We start from the raw sequence: 20,000 nt of genomic DNA on the forward strand, positions 1-20,000 counted from the left end.
TCTCTCTCTCTCTCTCTCTCTCTCTCTCTCTAATCTTTTCTGATCTCTGTATCTTGGTGTTTGTGTGTGTACTCACCTATTTGTGGTTGCAGGGGTCGAGTGACAGCTCCTGGCCCCGCCTCTTCGCTAGTCGCTATTAGGTCCACTCTTTGCTCCAGGAGTTTATCAAAGGCATAAGGTACCTTTTCTTAAACTTGTGTGTATGTGTGTGTGTATGTGTGTGTGTGTGTGTGTGTGTGTGTGTGTGTGTGTGTGTGTGTGTGTGTGTGTGTGTGTGTGTGATGTGTTTTTGTGTTGTGTAAACCCTGATGAACTCTGTTATTAGTTCTTGTAAGAGAGGTCACTCTTGTGGTATGTGGTGTTGTTTTGACTTGCCTCGGCCCAGCCTACTTTTTTTGAGGGTGTGTACCTACCAGGAGTCTGCCTGGAGAGTGTTCTGAGAGTCAAGGTCCCCGCGGCGTTGTCACAGACCTGGTCTCCCGGTAGATGACCCGGGCAAGCAGGCTGTTACTGATGGCCGCTCACAGTCCTATGTAAGAACCTTCAAAACAAGGGATGGCAAGCCAGTAAAGGTTCTTTAAGTCACTTGTTCTCTCTAAGGTTATTAACATAACCTTTAAGGCAGGCAAAATTGCAGACCTAGAGAATGTACAGAGAACTTTCACTGTACATATAAATTCAGTCAAGCAAGAACGTTTGAAATCTTGACCTGTACTCCTTGGAACGCAGGCGAGAAAGATACATCATAATTTACACCAGGAAAATCCTAGAGGAACTGGTCACAAATCTGTACCCAGAAATCACTCCCATCTAAAGAAAGAGATTGATCAGACAGTGAAAAATATCCCCAGTGAGAAGCGAATATCAAAATAGTATACAATACCGACAGGTTGGTCAGTAAGACACATAGGCAACAGTTAGACATCTTTATTCTGAGACGTTTCGCCTACACAGTAGGCTTCTTCAATCTAGTACAAAAAATAGGCAGGAGCAGTAGAGATATGAAGACGATGTAATCAGTCCATCACCCTTGAAGACGTAGATTTGAGGCTGTCAGTCCCTCAGCCTGGAGAAGAGTCCTGTTCCATAGTCTGAAACAATGTTTCAGACTGTCACCGGTGCCAAGAATTCACCGAGAGACAGCTCAGTAGTGTAAGGGGCCCAAGACTTTTCAATAGCCTTCCATCATACATAAGGGAGATTATCAACAGACTCCTTACTCTTTGCTGGTAAAGGGCGTTTGGTCCAAAGAATTGGAGCTGCCCTCCTTTTTCTTGGATCGAATTAGTTTGCCTCTCATCCCCCAGGCGCTGTATGACCCCTGTGGGTTTATCGGTGCATCGGGAATGTAATAACTTGAAGTAGTGTGGTAAGTGAGGCTTAGGATGACTAAATGTTTATCTTGGTGTTGTGTGGGTGCTGCTACGTCTGTGTTAATTACCTTATTTTGTACAGCCCTGAGAAAGAGAGAGAGAGAGAGAGAGAGAGAGAGAGAGAGAGACAGACAGACAGACAGACAGACAGACAGACAATGAAACAAGGAAAATTATGTGAAGCTAAAACGCTGTGTTTTTAAAATTGATCAGACAGATATATGAGTGGGTGTGAGTTGAACCTGACTAGATTGGGCCAGTAGGTGACTTGGACTTGTTAAGTAAAAGGACAGCAGGCCTGCCCCAGTGCTCCTCCTGATGTTCTTATATACAGTGAGACATGTAGACCGACAACAAACGAAATAAATAAGTCTATATTCTCTTGCTGGCAGACTGCGGCCACATTTTGTTGGGTAAGAACCTCAGGTTCACACTGAAGGTAGAACGTGAAAGGTCGTATCATTAACGTGTCACAATATCACCTTGAGTGACCATCACAAAACACTGTAGTCCCTCCCTTCAAGGTCACACACATTCCACCACAATCTTTTATGACGTTCTAACACAGCCCTCCACCAGGATATATACATATGATATACCTTGATATATCTTGATATATCTGTCATAATTATGATACATTGAATATAACCAGTGTTTGAGTAACCTATTTTGTGTGATAATTATGGGAACACCAGCAGCTTGCTCCTATGCTATTCTGTGTGATAACTACGCAGTGGGAACAAAATCTAGATATGTTTCCCTGTAATGTACAACAAGGCACAATACCATGACTGGAACAATACACGAATAACCCGCACATAGGAGAGAGAAGCTTTTAACGACGTTTCGTGTGACTTGTGACATGTAAATGGTCCAAGTCGGTCCGAAACGTCAAAAGGGCCTGTCTCCTATGTAGGGGTTATTTGTGTTTCCCTGTCATATTCCATCACACAGGACGAGTTATGTACACGAAGTAAGAAAATCAGTGACCACAGGCGTTGTAAGGAAGAGAAGGGAAGGTTCAGGGTGAGCTATTAAGGCAGGGAACAGATTGTGGGTAAACAGAGCGGGTTAGTCTAAACAGAAAAGCGAGCAGTAGTGTAAATAGTACCTCTGTTATGGTAACAACAGGAGTCGGGGAGTCCACTGTTAACTTTCCTGTTAAGTCTCCTGCTGTTGTTAGCACTTTAGATAGTGTAAAACAACCACAGGGGGAGTTGAATGATAGCTGTAGCCCTTTCGTGTTGCAATCAACACGTCAAGAGCTTGCAGTGTTGCAGTAATGAGTAAGGCTGGAAGTATCTGAACTAACCTACCTGGGATTCCCACTCATTTCTGCAAATTGCAAGTTCCTGATGTGTTGATTGCAACACGAAAGACCTGGAGCTATCATTCAACTCCCCCTGTGGTTGTTTGCATCATATATCGCTTGTTCGCGATTATTGCACTCTGCATGATGTTAACTAACATCATGGAGGGTATGTGAGTAACCTTGTCATGTGTGTATGTGATACACACATGACAGTGATGTCGTGTCTGTTTCTTGGTGCACATATCACGGTCCCAGACCAGGTCTCCTTGTTGATGACCTGATCAATCATGCTGTTGGTGCTCAATGAAGGCAGTCTCATCTGAAGAGGTGGTGGTGGATTGTGGTAACACAAGTGTGGTGGTGGTGGCAGCACAGGTGGTGGTGGTGGCAGCACAGGTGGTGGTGGTGGTGGCAGCACAGGTGGTGGTGGTGGTGGTGGTGGTGGTGGCAGCACAGGTGGTGGTGGTGGTGGCAGCACAGGTGGTGGTGGTGGTGGCAGCACAGGTGGTGGTGGTGGTGGTGGTGGCAGCACAGGTGGTGGTGGTGGTGGTGGCAGCACAGGTGGTGGTGGTGGTGGCAGCACAGGTGGTGGTAGTGGTGGTGGTGGTGGCAGCAGCCCAGGTGGTGGTGGTGGTGGTGGCAGCACAGGTGGTGGTGGTGGTGGTGGCAGCACAGGTGGTGGTGGTGGTGGCAGCACAGGTGGTGGTGGTGGTGGTGGCAGCAGAGGTGGTGGTGGTGGTGGTGGCAGCACAGGTGGTGGTGGTGGTGGCAGCACAGGTGGTGGTGGTGGCAGCACAGGTGGTGGTGGCAGCACAGGTGGTGGTGGCAGCACAGGTGGTGGTAGTGGTGGCAGCACAGGTGGTGGTAGTGGTGGTGGTGGTGGCAGCACAGGTGGTGGTGGCAGCACAGGTGGTGGTAGTGGTGGCAGCACAGGTGGTGGTGGTGGTGGCAGCACAGGTGGTGGTGGTGGTGGCAGCACAGGTGGTGGTGGTGGTGGCAGCACAGGTGGTGGTGGTGGTGGCAGCACAGGTGGTGGTGGTGGTGGCAGCACAGGTGGTGGTGGTGGTGGCAGCACAGGTGGTGGTGGTGGTGGCAGCACAGGTGGTGGTGGTGGTGGCAGCACAGGTGGTGGTGGTGGTGGCAGCACAGGTGGTGGTGGTGGTGGCAGCACAGGTGGTGGTGGTGGTGGCAGCACAGGTGGTGGTGGTGGTGGCAGCACAGGTGGTGGTGGTGGCAGCACAGGTGGTAGTGGTGGTGGCAGCACAGGTGGTAGTGGTGGTGGCAGCACAGGTGGTGGTGGTGGTGGCAGCACAGGTGGTGGTGGTGGTGGCAGCACAGGTGGTGGTGGTGGCAGCACAGGTGGTAGTGGTGGTGGCAGCACAGGTGGTAGTGGTGGTGGCAGCACAGGTGGTGGTGGTGGTGGCAGCACAGGTGGTGGTGGTGGTGGTGGCAGCACAGGTGGTGGTGGTGGTGGCAGCAGAGGTGGTGGTGGTGGTGGCAGCACAGGTGGTGGTGGTGGTGGCAGCACAGGTAGTGGTGGTGGTGGTGGCAGCACAGGTGGTGGTGGTGGTGGCAGCACAGGTAGTGGTGGTGGTGGTGGCAGCACAGGTGGTGGTGGTGGTGGTGGCAGCACAGGTGGTGGTGGTGGTGGTGGCAGCACAGGTGGTGGTGGTGGCAGCACAGGTGGTGGTGGTGGTGGCAGCACAGGTGGTGGTGGTGGTGGTGGTGGTGGTGGTGGCAGCACAGGTGGTGGTGGTGGTGGCAGCACAGGTGGTGGTGGTGGTGGCAGCACAGGTGGTGGTGGTGGTGGCAGCACAGGTGGTGGTGGTGGTGGCAGCACAGGTGGTGGTGGTGGTGGCAGCACAGGTGGTGGTGGTGGTGGCAGCACAGGTGGTGGTGGTGGTGGCAGCACAGGTGGTGGTGGTGGTGGCAGCACAGGTGGTGGTGGTGGTGGCGGCTGAGGTGGTGGTGGTGGTGGCAGCACAGGTGGTGGTAGTGGTGGCAGCACAGGTGGTGGTGGCAGCACAGGTGGTGGTGGCAGCACAGGTGGTGGTAGTGGTGGCAGCACAGGTGGTGGTGGCAGCACAGGTGGTGGTGGTGGTGGTGGCAGCACAGGTGGTGGTGGTGGTGGCAGCACAGGTGGTGGTGGTGGTGGCAGCACAGGTGGTGGTAGTGGTGGCAGCACAGGTGGTGGTGGTGGTGGTGGCAGCACAGGTGGTGGTGGCAGCACAGGTGGTGGTGGTGGTGGTGGCAGCACAGGTGGTGGTGGTGGTGGTGGCAGCACAGGTGGTGGTGGTGGTGGTGGCAGCACAGGTGGTGGTGGTGGCAGCACAGGTGGTGGTGATGGTGGTGGTGGTGATAGTGGTGGTGATGGCGGTGGTGGTGGTGGCAGCACAGGTGGTGGTGGTGGTGGCAGCACAGGTGGTGGTGGTGGTGGCAGCACAGGTGGTGGTGGTGGTGGCAGCACAGGTGGTGGTGGTGGTGGCTGCACAGGTGGTGGTGGTGGTGGCAGCACAGGTGGTGGTGGTGGTGGCAGCACAGGTGGTGGTGGTGGCAGCACAGGTGGTGGTGGTGGTGGCAGCACAGGTGGTGGTGGTGGTGGCAGCACAGGTGGTGGTGGTGGTGGCAGCACAGGTGGTGGTGGTGGTGGCAGCACAGGTGGTGGTGGTGGTGGCAGCACAGGTGGTGGTGGTGGCAGCACAGGTGGTGGTGGTGGCAGCACAGGTGGTGGTGGTGGTGGCAGCACAGGTGGTGGTGGTGGTGGCAGCACAGGTGGTGGTGGTGGTGGCAGCACAGGTGGTGGTGGTGGTGGCAGCACAGGTGGTGGTGGTGGTGGCAGCACAGGTGGTGGTGGTGGTGGCAGCACAGGTGGTGGTGGTGGTGGCAGCAGAGGCAGTGGTGGTGGTGGCAGCACAGGTGGTGGTGGTGGTGGTGGCAGCACAGGTGGTGGTAGTGGTGGTGGTGGTGGCAGCACAGGTGGTGGTAGTGGTGGTGGTGGTGGCAGCACAGGTGGTGGTAGTGGTGGCAGCACAGGTGGTGGTGGTGGTGGCAGCGCAGGTGGTGGTGGTGGTGGCAGCACAGGTAGTGGTGGTGGTGGTGGCAGCACAGGTGGTGGTAGTGGTGGCAGCACAGGTAGTGGTGGTGGTGGTGGCAGCACAGGTGGTGGTAGTGGTGGCAGCACAGGTGGTGGTGGTGGTGGCAGCACAGGTGGTGGTAGTGGTGGCAGCACAGGTAGTGGTGGTGGTGGCAGCACAGGTGGTGGTAGTGGTGGCAGCACAGGTGGTGGTGGTGGTGGTGGCAGCACAGGTGGTGGTGGTGGTGGTGGCAGCACAGGTGGTGGTGGCAGCACAGGTGGTGGTGGTGGCAGCACAGGTGGTGGTGGTGGTGGCAGCACAGGTGGTGGTGGTGGTGGTGGTGGCAGCACAGGTGGTGGTGGTGGTGGTGGTGGTGGTGGTGGTGGTGGCAGCACAGGTGGTGGTAGTGGTGGCAGCAACAAAACAGTGTTGAAGTGACAGGAATGTTTCTGCTGGTTTAACATTTACGGGTCATTAAGTAAGTGTTAATTACCTGAACCTTCACCTACGTGTCCCTTTAATCTTCCCTCACCTGTCCCTTGTCTTTATGTTCCTTCACCTGCCCCTTGTCTTTATGTTCCTTCACCTGTCCCTTGTCTTTATGTTCCTTCACCTGTCCCTTGTCTTTATGTTCCTTCACCTGTCCCTTGTCTTTATGTTCCTTCACCTGTCCCTTGTCTTTATGTTCCTTCACCTGTCCCTTGTCTTTATGTTCCTTCACCTGTCCCTTGTCTTTATGTTCCTTCACCTGTCCCTTGTCTTTATGTTCCTTCACCTGTCCCTTGTCTTTATGTTCCTTCACCTGTCCCTTGTCTTTATGTTCCTTCACCTGTCCCTTGTCTTTATGTTCCTTCACCTGTCCCTTGTCTTTATGTTCCTTCACCTGTCCCTTGTCTTTATGTTCCTTCACCTGTCCCTTGTCTTTATGTTCCTTCACCTGTCCCTTGTCTTTATGTTCCTTCACCTGTCCCTTGTCTTTATGTTCCTTCACCTGTCCCTTGTCTTTATGTTCCTTCACCTGTCCCTTGTCTTTATGTTCCTTCACCTGTCCCTTGTCTTTATGTTCCTTCACCTGTCCCTTGTCTTTATGTTCCTTCACCTGTCCCTTGTCTTTATGTTCCTTCACCTGTCCCTTGTCTTTATGTTCCTTCACCTGTCCCTTGTCTTTATGTTCCTTCACCTGTCCCTTGTCTTTATGTTCCTTCACCTGTCCCTTGTCTTTATGTTCCTTCACCTGTCCCTTGTCTTTATGTTCCTTCACCTGTCCCTTGTCTTTATGTTCCTTCACCTGTCCCTTGTCTTTATGTTCCTTCACCTGTCCCTTGTCTTTATGTTCCCTCACCTGTCCCTTGTCTTTATGTTCCTTCACCTGTCCCTTGTCTTTATGTTCCCTCACCTGTCCCTTGTCTTTATGTTCCTTCACCTGCCCCTTGTCTTTATGTTCCTTCACCTGTCCCTTGTCTTTATGTTCCTTCACCTGTCCCTTGTCTTTATGTTCCTTCACCTGCCCCTTGTCTTTCTGTTCCTTCACCTGTCCCTTGTCTTTATGTTCCTTCACCTGTCCCTTGTCTTTATGTTCCTTCACCTGCCCCTTGTCTTTATGTTCCTTCACCTGCCCCTTGTCTTTATGTTCCTTCACCTGTCCCTTGTCTTTATGTTCCTTCACCTGCCCCTTGTCTTTATGTTCCTTCACCTGCCCCTTGTCTTTATGTTCCTTCACCTGCCCCTTGTCTTTATGTTCCTTCACCTGCCCCTTGTCTTTATGTTCCTTCACCTGTCCCTTGTCTTTATGTTCCTTCACCTGTCCCTTGTCTTTATGTTCCTTCACCTGTCCCTTGTCTTTATGTTCCTTCACCTGCCCCTTGTCTTTATGTTCCTTCACCTGCCCCTTGTCTTTATGTTCCTTCACCTGCCCCTTGTCTTTATGTTCCTTCACCTGCCCCTTGTCTTTATGTTCCTTCACCTGCCCCTTGTCTTTATGTTCCTTCACCTGCCCCTTGTCTTTATGTTCCTTCACCTGTCCCTTGTCTTTATGTTCCTTCACCTGTCCCTTGTCTTTATGTTCCTTCACCTGTCCCTTGTCTTTACGTTCCTTCACCTGTCCCTTGTTTTTACGTTCCTTCACCTGTCCCTTGTCTTTACGTTCCTTCACCTGTCCCTTGATGTCATCTTCCTTCACCTGTCCCTTGACGTCATCTTCCTTCACCTGTCCCTTGTCTTTACGTTCCTTCACCTGTCCCATGTCTTTACGTTCCTTCACCTGTCCCTTGTTTTTACGTTCCTTCACCTGTCCCTTGTCTTTACGTTCCTTCACCTGTTCCTTGTCTTTACGTTCCTTCACCTGTCCCTTGTCTTTATGTTCCTTCACCTGTCCCTTGTCTTTATGTTCCTTCACCTGTCCCTTGTCTTTATGTTCCTTCACCTGTCCCTTGTCTTTACGTTCCTTCACCTGTCCCTTGACGTCATCTTCCTTCACCTGTCCCTTGACGTCATCTTCCTTCACCTGTCCCTTGACGTCATCTTCCTTCACCTGTCCCTTGACTTTATGTTCCTTCACCTGTCCCTTGTCTTTACGTTCCTTCACCTGTCCCTTGACGTCATCTTCCTTCACCTGTCACCACCCCGTCACCTCAAATAATCTTGCACTTTACCTCTGTATTCTCAAGAACATGTCATGTAAGAGAACAGGTAAATCTTGCTAATGTTTTATAGTCTTAGTTCTGTAATATATCCTTAACGAGGCCTAGTCTGAGACCGAGCCTCGGGGGCGATGACCCCTCTTCCACTATATATATATATATATATATATATATATATATATATATATATATATATATATATATATATATATATATATATATATATATCAACAAACCGGCCGTATCCCACCAAGGCAGGGTGGCCCAAAAAGAAAAACAAAAGTTTCTCTTTTTACATTTAGTAATATATAGAGGAGAAGGGGTTACTAGCCCCTTGTTCCCGGCATTTTAGTCGCCTCTTACAACACACATCGCTTACGGAGGAAGAATTCTGTTCCACTTCCCCATGGAGATAAGAGGAAATAAACAAGAATAAGTACTAGTAAGAAAATAGAAGAAAACCCAAAGGGGCGTGTATATATATGCTTGTACATGTATGTGTAGTGTGACCTAAGTGTAAGTAGAAGTAGCAAGATGTACCTGTAATCTTGCATGTTTATGAGACAGAAAAAAAGACACCAGCAATCCTACCATCATGTAAAACAATTACAGGCTTTTGTTTTACACTCACTTGGCAGGATGGTAGTACCTCCCTGGGTGGTTGCTGTTTACCAACCTACTACCTACAATGTATATATATATATATATATATATATATATATATATATATATATATATATATATATATATATATATATATATATATATATATATATATATAATGCAAAAACAATCACGAGCTGAACGAATCTACCTGGACTTCCTACTCATTTCTGAAACATGCAAGCTCCTGAAAATATGTTGATTACAGCACGAAAGGCTATCATTCATCCCCCTCTGTGGTTGTTTTTGCAGCTTGTATCACTTGTTCACTATTATTGCATATATATATATATATATATATATATATATATATATATATATATATATATATATATATATATATATATATATATATATATATATATATATATATGAAGGAGGGGTGTTAATGTTGCAGTTTAAAAAAACTGTAGTATAAAGCACCCTTCTGGCAAGACAGTGATGGAGTGAATGATGGTCAAAGTTTTTCTTTTTCGGGCCACCCTGCCTACGGTGGGAATCTGCCAGTGTGATAATAAAAATAAAAAAAAATATATATATATATATATATATATATATATATATATATATATATATATATATATATATATATATATATATATATATATATATATATACATATATGTCAGCATAGTTGCTGATCCCCTGTATATGTATATGTTATCTGAGTATCATAGTACCATCCATATGTTTTACATAGTTGACCCCTTGCTAGGCTCAGTGACTAGCTTGTCTGACGTCACATGATGCCGCATGAGAGCGCAGCGCTCCCGGCCTCGTCCTCACTCCAACCATAGGTCTACGAGAAAGCAACACAGGCAGTCTGGGCTGCCCTCTTACACTCTGCTAATATAAGTGTTACCATCCAACAAGTGTGTTTAACTCCAACCATCACATCTCCACGAACCCTCCCAACATATATATATATATATATATATATATATATATATATATATATATATATATATATATATATATATATATATATATATATATATATATATATATATGCAATAAGATCACAGTAAACAGGTGATTTCAAAATATGCAAAACAACCACTCTGAAAAAATAGAGAAATTCCAAGCGCTTTCGTGACTACTCACTTTCATAGTTCCTTGATAATGTGAGTAGTCACGAAAGCGCTTGGAATTTCTCTATTTTTTCAGAGTGGTTGTTTTGCATATATATATATATATATATATATATATATATATATATATATATATATATATATATATATATATATATATATATATATATATATATATAATGTCGTGCCGAATATGTAAAACTGGTCAGTTAGCAAGACCTCATTTAAAATTAAGTCCTTTCTGAAATTTTCTCTTGTACGTTTAAAGATATTTTTTTTCATTAATGTTAATGTAAAAAACTTTAATTTTGCACCAAAAGAATCTTAGAAAACTTACCTAACCTTATTATAACAAGAACAATTTATTTTAGCCTAACCCAACTAAATATATTTTAGACTTGTCTACAATAATTTAATACTAAACAAACACAGTGAAATATATTTTTTTCGTTAGGTTCAGAATGATTTTGGCGACATTATTGCATACACAAATTTTCACTTGTCCTATGTGGCAAGATGAGCGTTGCTATTTAAGCCAAGATCGCAAGTTCTGCCTATTCGGCACGACATCTGTTGGAGTGTGAGCAGGGTAATATTTAGTGAAGGGATTCAGGGAAACCGGTTATTTTCATATAGTCGGACTTGAGTCCTGGAAATGGGAAGTACAATGCCTGCACTTTAAAGGAGGGGTTTGGGATATTGGCAGTTTGGAGGGATATGTTGTGTATCTTTATATGTGTATGCTTCTAGACTGTTGTATTCTGAGCACCTCTGCAAAAACAGTGATTATGTGTGAGTGTGGTGAAAGTGTTGAATGATGAAAGTATTTTCTTTTTGGGGATTTTCTTTCTTTTTTTGGGTCACCCTGCCTCGGTGGGAGACGGCCGACTTGTTATATATATATATATATATATATATATATATATATATATATATATATATATATATATATATATATATATATATGCAAGGAATTCGCAAGAGCAGGCGAAATATACACAAACACTGATCTCTGGCAATTGGTCCAGTGTGGTGAGGATGGTAAAGCACTGCGTACCTTGTTCCAAGGTTCGTAGGTTCGAGCCAGAGATCAGTGTTTGTGTGTGTATATATATATATATATATATATATATATATATATATATATATATATATATATATATATGTGTGTGTGTGTGTGTGTGTGTGTGTGTGTGTGTGTTATCTGCTAGCAATAATAATAATTTAACACTGTGTTCGTGTATTACAGACGTCAAGAGGCGGTCCGCGGCTCATCTCAATCAGCAGGAGTGACCAAGGCTTTGGTTTCACCCTCCGTCATTTCATCGTCTACCCTCCGGAGTTGTCGGTAAGAGCAAGTCGTGGCCACAAGCATCCCTGGGGCCAGGTGAGGTGATTGGAGGTGGAGATCTACCTGTAATTTACTTATACACGAAACTGGTTTTTGCTGGTTTTTATAGGTATTGGGAAGAACTATAAATCACTCGTAGGTTTTTTAGCTGGGAAATTCCAGCGCCATCACATGTGGCCTTTTAGTGGGAGAAAAATGTGTTTTAAATTACCTGCAGAGGACACCAATCATAGTAATTTACATTTTGTTAAAACATGTTTATTATTAAACGCCTGATAGATATTTAATGCCTTATTTTTAAAGAGAGTGAGAGAGAGAGAGAGAGAGAGAGAGAGAGAGAGAGAGAGAGTATCCTTCACTGTCAGTATATAATAAAGCCTTCAGATCAGCCTAGTTTGGCTGTCATTACCGCCATGCCACTAGCAACAGGTACAAGGTTCGGAGGAGGTACACAAGGCCTCTCACCATCTGTTATATGAACCTCCACACGTAAGGTAAGCAGACGAATCCCGAAACCAGGTCGTGTCTTGATGGGGGGCAGACAGAAAGAAAACTAGCATCAGGAATGCTCTTCAAAACATGGCGATGTCATCGGTTCTTGGTCGTCTGAGGAAATTATTCCATAAGTCGGCAGTACCCAATCAGCCGGGTTATGGTTCGTACGTTGTACTACATGCGGACAACAGTAACAGCCTGGATGATCAGGTTATGATACACCTGGAGGCCTGGTCAAGGACTGGGCTGACCCCCAGAACATCCTCCAGGTAGACAGGATGGAACTGTCTACCAGCAATCAAGAAAAACCTAACCTGCACATGAATGGTATACAGTACCGACAAGATGAAAATTAGAAACATGTTATTATGTCCTAGAATTTTGTATTGATAAAGCCACTGGATGGCGAAACGTCTACAATAACGATATGCAGATGTTGCACATGTGTCTAATTTTCATGTAAAAGCTAACCTACGTGCTGAACATTCTGCTGCTAAGATGCAAGTTCCAGATGCAGTTAAGGAACCTCTGATGTTACCTGCAAGAAGTGTCTAAGTTGTCAGAGGTGACAATACTAGGTACAGTGGAACCTCGGTACTCGAACTTAATTCGTTCCAGAAGGCTATTCGAGTATGGAGCTGTTCGAGTACCGAGGTTCCACTGTATATCTCCTCCTCAAATCCCTGGATCAAGAAAAGGCTAAATAACTGTGAGCATCACCTCTAGCTCGCATTGGATAGATTTAGAAAGGATATAGGAAAGTGCTGGTTTGGAAATAATGTAGTCGATGAGTGGAACAGTCTACGTAGTAGGGTTATTGAAGCTAAAACCTTGGGTAGCTTCAAATATAGGTTAGATAAATATAGATAAATATAGTGAGAGAAGTCAGATTTGAGTGGGACTTACACTCGAATTAATTGGGTTATCAAAGCTTATTCTTTGGGTAACATCGATATAATAGGCTGGGCCAATATTTTTTTTAGGAGCTGCCAGGTATGGGCCAGTAGGCCTGCTGCAGTGTTCTTCCTCTATGTTCTTATGCCTGACACACAGTAAATGATCTTTGTGGAAAAAAAATGCAGTCCCTGGGTATATTGCCTGTCACTGGCACTATACCTGAGACAGTTATGGCAGACTGTCATCATGACTTCAGGGAAGGTCGCGCAGGAGCTGATCTGCCAAACCTCTCTTGGAACTTCTGGGAACCTGTGTCTGGTAGCTAAAACACAAGCACATTAGTGATTGTTTTTAATTTACTGCCAGAATTTTAACTGAATCAGTTGTGGTGTAACTCAGTGCAAATAATGAACTCTAACTTACAGAGCAACCCTGCCACCCCTTAGCTTGGTTTTCGGCCTTGTGTAGGCAGATTGTAACTTACTGCTAGGCTTTTATTACTGGGCTTTAAATAATATTACAAGGACCACAATGAAAACAAGTCATTTTGATTTTTTGGGGTTTATCCTGGGTAATTTACATATAAGTATTATGTATAATTGTACTTAGGTGGATGTGGCATGCTAAGAGTAAATTACTTTTTATTTGGCGTATGTCGCACACCCATGCATGCCCTCCCCACCAGCGAACCAGGTGCTACGGGTATAATGAGCAGGGCCCCTCATTATTTTAGTACACAAATAACCCGCACAAAGAAGAGGGGAGTCTACGACGACGTTTCGGTCCTACTTTGACCATTTACAAAGTCATGAAACGTCGTCGTAGGCTCCTCTCTTCTATATGCGGGTTATTTGTGTATCGTTCCAGTCACGGTGTTGTGCCTTTTTTTGTTATTCTAGTACGTTTGTTCAAGTCAACCAGTCACAAGCAAGCCCACCAAGCGATGTGGTACACATTTGAATCAACTTTAGCAGACTTACCTCCCAGTCTGGTCGAAGGGGCGGTTCTTACCGTGTCTCTTGCTTGCAGAATTGCCTTTCCTTACACATCCTCTGTAAATATTGTACATATTATTGGTTGACGTTTGCTGAAGGAAATATAAGTATTTACTCTCTGCTTCCTCATGCTGGTTCCTGGTTTCTGCTTTGGTTATCGTGCTACAACCAGGTGTGCAGGCCACTAGACTATACGTGTTCGTAATAGTGTTTCCATGAGATAGAATGAAATGCGCCTTTAGTTAAGAGATCACGTCATAGTCTTGAGTGGTGAAGTGAATCGACTCTTCATGTTCCATCATATTTTTCCCGGACATAACGTTGGACAGATGAAATCTCTGGCCCACATCTAGCTCCAACTTCATCCCGCTTATTGTTTGTATGTTTAATAAAAATACTGCCAGGGAAGGTTTTTAACAAGTAGGTAATAACTCGCAGTTTGTAAATGAAGGAAATTGTGTAGCCAAACGATAACTAGTGATAGTAAGTAGGCTTGTTTAGCCGCAGGTACTTAGGATAACCCCCAAAAAAGTCAGTGGCCTTTGATTTTTGAGAGTGAATAAGGAGGGGGGAGGGGTTACAAGGACCGGTAGCTTGATCGCTAGCGCACTCAGCTCACACTGACGTCTGGAGATCTAATCCCCGGTACGGTTGGAAAACATTAGGGACTTGTTTCATTAAGACACCTGTTGTCCATGTTCACCCATCAGTATAAAATGGGTACCTGGGTGTTAATCGACTGTTGTGGGTCGCATCCTGTAACAAATCTGACCTAATTTGCCCCGAAATGCTCTGCATAACAAGCGGCTTTCTATATAGTAGTATGTCACTGATATCAGCTATGGTCTGTATACCTTGTACATGTACTTGTAGAAATAAAGATATTATACTAGTAGTGGTGATGGCGTCCCTTTGGTAAAAAGCTGAGTTATCCACCAAAACGTCCAGTTTTCTATGGACGCTGGTTACCTTGTTCAAGCACAACTACGCTATTATGTTAGTCAGCCCTGGTGACTGTGTCGAGATGAACACAACGGTAGTTTAGCCCTGTGTAGTCCAACATAATGAGTGGGACCTGCCACTATTTGTCATTCTCGAGAAATTAGAGTCGGTTTCTGAAGTTGATGCCGCTAGTTTAACTGTGAACTTCATGTCTTATCATGTGGACAGCAGCAGCAAGTAGGTAAGTACAAATTAGTAAGTTTATTTACGCACAGGTACACATAAGTACAGTTATCATACATAGTGTAAATTACCTAGAATGACCCCCATTGGGATCCTTTAAATGTATATTTCCATTGGTAGTTAATTGTACACCCAAAGTATATAACAAATAATAAAAGGCACAATACCGTGACTGGAACGATACACAAATAACCCGCACATATGTGATGAATGGTTTGAAAAACCGACAAGTTGAAGATTGAGACACTTATGCAACATATGGGAATCTTTATTCAGGAAACGTTTCGCCACACAGCGGCTTCATCAGTCCAATACAAAGTAGAAAGGCGTAAGGAGAAGAGGAATTTGAGGTAATCAGTCCCTCAGCCTGGAAGGACTGAACACATCGACTCCAGGCTGAGGGACTGATTACCTCAAACTCCTCCTCTCCTTACGCCTTTCTACTTTGTATTGGACTGATGAAGCCACTGTGTGGCGAAACGTTTCCTGAATAAAGATTCCCATATGTTGCATAAGTGTCTCAATCTTCAACCCGCACATAGAAGAGAGAAGCTTACGACGACGTTTCGGTCCGACTTGGACCATTTACAAAGTCACACTAACGAGAAGTAGAGCAGGACGGGTATATATAGGCAGGAAGAGGTAGTGGTGGTGGTAGTAGTAGTAGTGGTAGTGGTAGTAGTAGTAGTAGTAGTGGTAGTGGTAGTAGTAGTAGTGGGAAATTAAGGAGGAGGATCCAGTCAACAAAGAAAGGGGAGCACTGCAAGGGAGCTAAGTGCCCACAAGGGAGCTAGGTGCCCACGAGGGAGCTAGGTGCTCACAGAGGGAGAGCAAGTACACAGAGGTGGGGAAGAAGAGGAAGTGATGAAATAATGAAGGAACAGAAACACGAGACAGAAGAAAGACAACCCAGAGGAGAAAAAAGGAAAGAGGAAAGGGGAAGAGGGAGAAGAAAAAATGAGGAATCAGGTTAGGTCACGAGTGTTCTGAAGTTTGGAACATTTTACAATGTAGTGGAAGAGGAAGGCATCTACAGAGACGAAGCCACGACTAAGATTCATACAAGGAAAGTTGTGTATTAGGGAGGATTCAACCAGACGGCGACTGTTAAAGTTGGAAGTAGGGAAGTCAGTTTTAGCAGAAGACCAGTTAATAGGATGGTTGTGATCTCTGACGTGACAGAACAGAGCATTGTTAGTGTCGGCAAGCCTAACACTATTTTTGTGCTCCCTAAGTCTGTCAGAAAGAGATCGACCAGTTTCTCCAAAGTATTGAAGAGGACAGGAGGAGCAAGAAATAGAGTAGACACCAGGAACATCTGTAGAGGGAGGAGAGGTAGTTGTTAGTTTAATATGTTTATTATGCACCCCATACCCATCCAGTGGGCGGTAGTCAAAAGATTACAGAGGTACATAATGGGTCCAGGGACTGGGGTTACATGGTTTCATGCATGGAAGGAGCGTGCATCATTGCATAGCCACCTTTCTCACCCTGCACACTGACAGCTCCTACACTACCTTCCTTGACCTTAATTAAATCCGCTTTCGATGTAGCCAACCGACATGTAATAATTAGTGAACTTGCCAGAATGGATGTTGGAGGATGGCTTCTCCGCTGGATTAAAGGCTACCTGTCCAACAGAAAATCGTCTGTGTTGTTCCAGGGACATAGAAGTGTAACTAAAGACTTTGAATTAGGAACCCCACAGGGAGGTGTGCTCAGTCCCACACTGTTCAATATTCTAATTAATGCATTACTTAATGCTATGCCTAGTCAGCCCCATAATTATGTGATTAGTTTTGCTGATGATATAATGATTCACACCACCGGATTCTCCAACACCCTAAACATTCTTAATCATGTACTAGCCTCGTGTCAGGACCTGGGGTTGATAATCTCTACTGATAAAACAAAGATACTCAACAGGCGTCCTCCTCGACAGAGAGGCACAGTTCGTCAGATCCAATTGCATGATGGGTCTCTTCTAGAATATGTAAGCAGATACAGGTATCTAGGCTTTGAGGTTCCACTACTTGGACCTGTTGTAACAAGACTTTGTCGCCAATACAAAGAACGACTAAGAGCACTTAGAGTTGTGCCAGGGCTTCACCCCAGGTATGGTGCTAATGTTAAAATTGTGAAAATGATGTATCTTGCTTATATTAGATCATTGGTTGATTATGCTGCGCCACTACTTGCTCTTGTGTCTGACTGGAAGCTTGGAGGGCTGGAAAAACTGCAGAACGAAGCAATGAGGATCATCCTAGTGGACTGGTGTGGGTCGCATCCTGGGGGACAAGATTGAAGGATTACAATGGAAATATGGCAGTCCTCGATGACGCACTGACTTTCTCTGGTTATCCTAGGTGGCTAACCCTCAGGTGTTAAAAATCGCAACAAAACCTTATTTTACCTTATATTCATCCCAGGTCCTTACAACTCTCTAATATCTGCAGCTTGTCTCCGCCCATACTGTACTCCGTGTCTGGTCTGCCTTTTTCTCCGTATAGCGTGACATTGCATTTGTTTGGGGTGTACTCAAGAAGCCACTTGTTTGACCAAACCTGCAGTCTGGGGACCTCAACAGACTGGAGTCCTCCAGGACTCGAACAATGGTTTTGCTAGGCGCCCAAAATTATCTGGAGTCTGGCTGAGTGGAATAAGTACTGTGCACTTTGATGCACAGTATGCAGGTTCGAGTCCTGCTCTGGTTTCAGAGATAATGTTTCTAAATATTACTCTGTATTTTCTATTTTCTGTATTGCATTGATAAAGTCAATGGATGGCGAAACGTTTCCGCAATAAATATCCTAATTACCCAATTATTATTATTATTATTATTAGACTCTCTTATATACTTAGGGTACACAAATAACCCGCACATAGAAGAGAGGAGCTTACGACGACGTTTCGGTCCGACTTGGACCATTTACAAAGTCACACTAACGAGAAGTAGAGCAGGACGGCTATATATAGGCAGGAAGAGGTGGTGGTGGTGGTAGTAGTAGTAGTAGTAGTAGTAGTAATAGTGGTGGTAGTGGTAGTAGTAGTAGTTGGGAATTTAGGAGGAGGAGCCAGTCAAATACAAAGAAAGGGGAGCACTGTGGCATGTACATTCACTACTTTTCCTATCATGCTTCCCCTGTCAAGAAAAGTGTTCTTATCTCTTTCTTTCTCCGTGCCCTCCGCATCTGTGATCCTCAGTTCCTTCCAGCAGAAATTTCCACTCTTCATAATTCGTTTTCCCGTCTTAGCTACCCTTCCCATTTCATAGACTCTGCCCTCTCACGTGCTAAACGTAATTTCTTCTCTCCCAAACTCTCTACTCCTGGGAACTCTTCTGTCCTCTGCCTTCCCTACATTTCCGGTCTTTCTAATCTCAACAATTCTCTCCGTCCCTTAGACATCAAGCTTACCTTCCGCCAGACTAACACTCTTCACAGTAATCTCGTTCATACCTCTCCCTTCAAAAATCTTCCAGCTACGTATGCTAGGCCAGTCGTTGAGCACGCAAACACAGCATGCAACCCATTCCATGCTAGGGCTCCTCTTCGCCAGGAAAGACATGATTACGGCATATAAAATCCCGAGAGATATTATGTCGTAATCATGTCTTATCTATTTATCCTAAGGAATAAATAGATAAGATAGGAAGAGACTGAATTAAGAGGACCAGGATCAAGGGGACACAGTTGGAAGCTGGACACAGATAATCCTTTGGGATGTAAGGAAGTATTTCTTTAGTCTCAGGGTGGTTGCAAAGTGGAATGACTTGGATGAGGCAGTGGAGAAGGCAAGCTCAGTGCACAGCTTCAAGAATAGATATGATAAGGCGCAAGAGACCAGAAGTCAGTGATGCCAATCAAAGTGGTCAAGGAGGTGGGACCGGGAGTTAAGTATCGACAAAGACAACCCAAGAAAGCCAGGCAGTGTGGCAGTTATTTCCGTTGACGTCTCTTATAGGTCCTCCCCCAGGATGCCACCTACAACAGTGTGTTGTAGGTGGGGACTGACCCCCTGTTGTGCTTTATGAGAAGACCTTGCTAATCACTGCGCTACGAGGCACAAGTGAGCAACTTGTCTGTGTATCCATTAACCAGTGAAGGATCGACTCTTCACCTCTGTATGACCAGTATGAGTTTAGCGCTTCACAACAGCAATAATGATAATAATATTGTTGGTTAGTGTGTTAGTGGTAGTGGTAAGAGTCGAGAGTAATTTGTAAGCCAGGTGGGTGAGGTAGAGCTGCCAGCTGGCTCACAGGAACAAGTTGGTTCACATGAATCAGCTACTTCCTAAGAACCAGCTGGTTCGCAGAAACCAGCTAGCTCCTAGAAACCACCTGCCCCACAGAAACCACTACTCATTCATGCCTTGTACAAGAGATAGCACTCTCAGTATTGCGTGAGGGACTGCACGTTTCCCATGACCAGGCAGAAGACAGGGAAGCAGGGTAGTGGGTGGCTGGCACAGCATCTGAGGACGCTGGCTTCACCCTCCGAAAAACTTGCTTTCAGGGGTATATAAGTAGTAGTGATTAGAATTCCCAGCGGCAGTTAGCGCGTTCTTTCAGAGCAGCCGTTTTAATCAAAGGCTTTTAATTTATAGTGAAGCACTACGATGTTTACTCTGACTACCCCGTTATACACTTCGTGTTATCTTGATGTCCAATGTATTGTTCTATCTTGATGTCCACTTTGTTGTTATCTCGATGTCCACTTTGTTGTGTTATCTCGATGTCCACTTCGTTGTGTTATCTTGATGCCCAGTTTACTGTGTATTATCTTAGTGTTCAGGTTATTGTGTATTGTGTTATCTTGATGTCCAGTTTGTGTAATGTGTTATCTTGACGTCCAGTTTATTGTGTATTGTTTTATTTCGATGTCCAGTCTCGTTTTTCTGCGAAATTATCAAGCATTGTAGAA

General features: G+C 45.5%; 1 protein-coding gene across 12 annotated transcripts in view; it reads left to right on the plus strand.

Moving 5' to 3' along the window:
* RhoGAP19D (Rho GTPase activating protein at 19D) overlaps positions 1-20,000 on the plus strand; it is a 475,555-nt gene that overhangs the window by 84,755 nt on the left and 370,800 nt on the right. For all 12 annotated transcript variants that reach the window (XM_053798572.2, XM_053798576.2, XM_053798573.2 and 9 more), the window contains exon 2: positions 11,402-11,500. In XM_053798572.2, the coding sequence (XP_053654547.2) occupies positions 11,402-11,500 (99 nt within the window). The remainder of the gene's footprint in view (positions 1-11,401; positions 11,501-20,000) is intronic.

The sequence above is a fragment of the Cherax quadricarinatus genome, chromosome 87 (assembly GCF_038502225.1).
Source record: "Cherax quadricarinatus isolate ZL_2023a chromosome 87, ASM3850222v1, whole genome shotgun sequence".
Lineage (NCBI taxonomy): Eukaryota > Metazoa > Arthropoda > Malacostraca > Decapoda > Parastacidae > Cherax > Cherax quadricarinatus.